Genomic DNA, 4,311 nt, shown 5'->3' with positions numbered 1-4,311 from the left:
CTGGGATGCAGAGGATTCCCGGGATGTGGACAGGGATGCAGAGGGATTCCCGGGATGCAGAGGGATTCCCAGGATGAGGACAGGGATGCAGAGGATTCCCAGGATGCAGAGGATTCCCGGGACACAGCCAAGGATGGATGGGAGGGAGGGCGGCTCTGTGCCAGATCCCAAATCCTCCTGTCTGGAATCACCCCGGGAGACCCCAGGGAGGCTCCAGAACCCTGAATCCCGGGAATTTGGGCAATTCCAAGCCCCAGTGTGGCCACACAAACTCCCCGTGCGGAGCGGATCCGTGAGGTCACGGGATGCTTTGGGATCCTGCCATCCCAAGGTTTTCCAAGCCCTTTCCCGCCCGGCCTGGGCCTCTCTCCCGGCATTTCTCACCAGTATTCCGGGTTTTCCATCTTCTCCAGGAACAGGTCCAGCTCGTCCTTGCTCCGGAGGGGTTTGTAGATCCTCCTCCCGTCCAGGTCGTAGCCGACGTGCGGGAATTCCTGGTACCATTCCATGGGAATGTTCCCCACCGTGTTCCGGATGTCCTGCGGGACAAACCCAGGGAACGGCGTGAGGGGAGGGCACGGAATTCCGGGGGAAAGCCCGGAGATGCTTCCAGAGGCTGAAGGGAGAGCGGGGGGAGGGAGCCGGGATAAGGGAGGAGGGATGGGAATTCTGTCCCTCCTTGGGATTGGGGAGCTGGGGAAAGGATCCCGTCGGGATCCTGTCCTTTGGGATGCGGAGTTGGGGGGGAGGAGCCCGTTGGGATCCCATCCCTGGGATGTGCAGAGAGGTCCCAGATCCCGCTGGGATCCCATCCCTGGGAATGTGGAAAGGGCCCCAGATCCCGCTGGGATCCCATCCCTGGGGTGTGCAGAGAGATCCCAGATCCCGTTGGGATCCCATCCCTGGGGATGCGCAGAGAGATCCCAGATCCCGTTGGGATCCCATCCCTGGGGATGCGCAGAGAGATCCCAGATCCCGTTGAGATCCCATCCCTGGGGATGCAGGGCAGGGTCCCAGATCCCGTTGGGATCCCATCCCTGGGATGTGCAGAGAGATCCCAGATCCCGCTGGGATCCCATCCTGGGATGTGCAGAGAGGTCCCAGATCCTGGATTTTGACTCCGATTCCCTGGATTTTGACTCTGATTCCCTGGATTTGGGCTGTGATTCCCTGGATTTCAGCTGCGATTCCCTGGATTTCACCTGTGATTTCTAGATTTTAGCTGCAATTCCCTGGATTTGGGCTGCGATTCCCTGGATTTCGGGCATCCCTGTGCCCCCAGCCTCTGACCGGGATCATCTCCATGTCCCTGGCTGCAATTCCCTGGATTTTGACTCTGATTCCCTGGATTTGGGCTGCGAATCCCTGGATTTCAGCTGTGATTCCCTGGATTTTGGGCATCCCTGTGCCCCCAGCCTCTGACCGGGATCATCTCCGTGTCCCTGGCTGCGACTCCCTGGATTTTGGCCGCGACTCCCTGGATTTTGGCTGCAATTCCCTGGATTCTGGCCGCGACTCCCTGGATTCTGGCCGCAATCCCACAGATTCTGGGACTCCCCGTGCCCCCCGCTCCGCTCCGAGCTCAACCTCGACCCCCACCTGCCCCGGGGCTCATTCCCAAACCCCATCCTGGAGCAGAACCCCCACCGATCCGGCCTTTTCCCGGGGAAATCTCCCGGCTGGAAGCTGCCGGAGCCGAGCCGGGATCGTTCCCCGGCTCTAAACGAAAGCAGATGGCTCCGGGAGCTTCCAGAGGGCCGGGAAGGGGATGACAGAGGTTGGATTTCGGAAGCTGCCGAGACAGGGATTAAGTGCGGGAGTGCACGGAAGGTGCCGCGCTCCGGCCGGGAACGAACCTCCCGTGCCGAGCTCCTGGGAGGCGCCGCTGGAAAAGCGGGGGGAGAGCTGCGGATTCCCGGGAAAGCCGCCATTCCCGGGGGTTGTTCTCCCTGGCTGTCCGCAGGGATGGGGTGAACTGGGATGGGGGGAGGAAACCAGGGAATGGCTTCCCCCTGGAATTTTGGGATGTTGGGAAGCGATTCCTGCCCGCCAAGGGAATTCCCAGAGAATCCCTGGAGCAATCCTGGGATAGCGGGAGGCGCCCCGTGGGAATGGGATGATCCCTAAAATCCCTTGGCGCCCCGGACCGTGCAGAATTCCAGGATTTTGGGGTGCCAGGAGCTGTGTCCAGCTCAATCCCAGCTCCTGCGGCTCCTTCCTCCCAGGGCTGCGTTTGGGATGGATCCCGGAGCTCTGGGGGACGGGAAGATCCCTTGGGACACGTGGGGATCAGGGATCCCATGGAGCTGGGAATGAGCAGGGGGAGCAGGGGAATTCCAGGAGAGCCCCGAGCCCCTTCCAGGGCCTTTTCCAGAGGTTTTTCCAGCACAGCTGGAGAGGGGCTTGGCATAAAGGCTGCAGGGGCAGGAGCCGGGGGGGTTTGGGAATTCTGAGGGGTTTTTTAGGGAATTCTGAGGGGTTTTTTAGGGAATTTTCAGGGGGTTTATTAGGGAATTTTGAGGGGTCCTTTTAGGGAATTTTGAGGGTTTTTTAGGGAATTCTGAGGGGCTGGAGAGGGCCTTGGCATAAAGGCTGCAGGGGCAGGAGCCAGGGAATGGCTTCCCCATGGAATTTCGGGATCTTGGGAAGCCATTCCCGCCCGCCACGGAATTCCCAGAGAATCCCTGGAACAATCCCGGCACAGCGGGAGCCACCCCTGCCCATGGAACGGGATGGGAATGACACCTGGCACCTCTGGAATTCCCGTGCCCCAATTCCATCGTCGCTGCCCCGGGCAGGGAATTCCAGCAAATCCCAACTGCGGCTCCTCAAGGGTTAATTCCTCCCTCCTGCCGCAGGAGCAGCGGGAATGGGAAGGGGCCGCGATTAATCCCAATTCCCAGCCGGAATTCCCAGCGGGAATGGGGGGGGGGGACGAAAGGAAAACCGGGAAAGAAGCGGCGAAATTTCCCGGGAATGTCGTGGGGAGCGAATTCCCTCGGCTCCAGGCGGTCCCGATTGGGGGAAGGGGTGAAAATTCCAGAGGGATCCCTGAGATCCCCCCCTCCGTGGGACACACAGGACCGGGATAAGGGAATTTCTCGGGAGAACAGGTTGGAAAGGAAAGGAAAACCGGGAAAGAAGCGGCGAATTGGCCCGGGGAATGCGGCGAAGGGGTTAAAGCCGAGCCTGGAGGGTGAGCTCAGGTAGGCCGGGCCTGGGGCTCCCCTTTCCAAAGGCTCCTTTTCCAAGGAGCCGGGCGCGGAGGAGGGGCCGGGCCGCCCATCCCCGCCGCTATAAAAAGCCCCGCAATTCCAGCGGCGGCTCCCGGAGGACGCGCACGTGCGCCGGGAGCGGCGGCGGCGAGCCCGAAAACCGGGAATTAAACCCCCCCGCAAGCGCCGGGATAAAAAAAAAACCGGGATCAAAACCCGCGATAGAAGCGGGATCAAAACCCCCGAAAAGCGGGAGAAAAGCGGGAGAAAAGCGGGAGAAAAGCCCTCCCCAAGAACCGGGCTAAAACCACCGCGGTCAAAGCCCCAGAGCCCCGCAGCGCAGCCCAGAGAGCCATGAGCGCCCGGAGCAGCTGAGCATTCCCGCGGCATTCCCGGTTTTTTTTTTTTTCCCCAAGCATGTCCTTCGCCATGCTGCGCCCGGCTCCCAGCCGCTTCCTGTACCCCGACATCAGCGCGCTGTCGGAGGACGAGGAGAACAGCGAGAGCTCGGGCTCGGAGGAGAAGCCGTTCCACGTGGATGCCGAAGGCTTCGCGATGAAGGGAGGCAAGCGGCGCAGCGGTGGCAACAAGAGCCGCGGGAGGCTGGCCCGGGAGCCCCGGCAGCGGCACACGGCGAACGCCCGGGAGCGCGACCGCACCAACTCGGTGAACACGGCGTTCACGGCGCTGCGCACCCTCATCCCCACCGAGCCGGCCGACAGGAAACTGTCCAAGATCGAGACGCTGCGCTTGGCTTCCAGCTACATTTCCCACCTCGGGAATGTGCTGCTGCTGGGAGAAGGTGGTGGTGGTGGTGGTGGAGGTGGTGGTGGAGGTGCGGGGCAGCCGTGCCACGGGACTGGTGCGGGGTTTTACCCCGGAGCCGCGTCCCCGCCGCCCGGCCGGGAGCCCGAGGGGTCGCAGCCCAGACAGATCTGCACCTTCTGCCTCAGCAACCAGAGGAAGCTGGTGAGGGATGAAGGGGGGGGATGAGGTGGGAATGGGGTGGGAATGGGGAGTGGGGTGAGAGAAGGGATCCTGGAGGGAAGGGGGAGAGGGAGTCGGGAGTGAATCCCGTAGGGAATGGGGAGTGGGG

At 62.1% G+C, this 4,311-nt stretch overlaps 1 protein-coding gene across 1 annotated transcript in view; it reads left to right on the top strand.

The window, feature by feature from the left end:
* The first annotated feature begins 2,962 nt into the window (after window positions 1-2,962).
* The window catches only part of SCX (scleraxis bHLH transcription factor), an 11,742-nt gene continuing 10,393 nt past the window's right edge, over window positions 2,963-4,311 (top strand). The window contains exon 1 of the mRNA XM_042023182.1: window positions 2,963-4,184. Within this exon, the coding sequence (XP_041879116.1) occupies window positions 3,633-4,184 (552 nt within the window). The 5' untranslated portion in view covers window positions 2,963-3,632. The remainder of the gene's footprint in view (window positions 4,185-4,311) is intronic.

The sequence above is a fragment of the Corvus kubaryi genome, unplaced genomic scaffold (genome assembly GCF_017639235.1).
Source record: "Corvus kubaryi isolate FWS band 111438036 unplaced genomic scaffold, C.kubaryi_AGA036_p1.0 37240, whole genome shotgun sequence".
In the NCBI taxonomy this organism is placed as follows: domain Eukaryota; kingdom Metazoa; phylum Chordata; class Aves; order Passeriformes; family Corvidae; genus Corvus; species Corvus kubaryi.
This window is presented reverse-complemented; position numbering and strand designations above follow the sequence as displayed.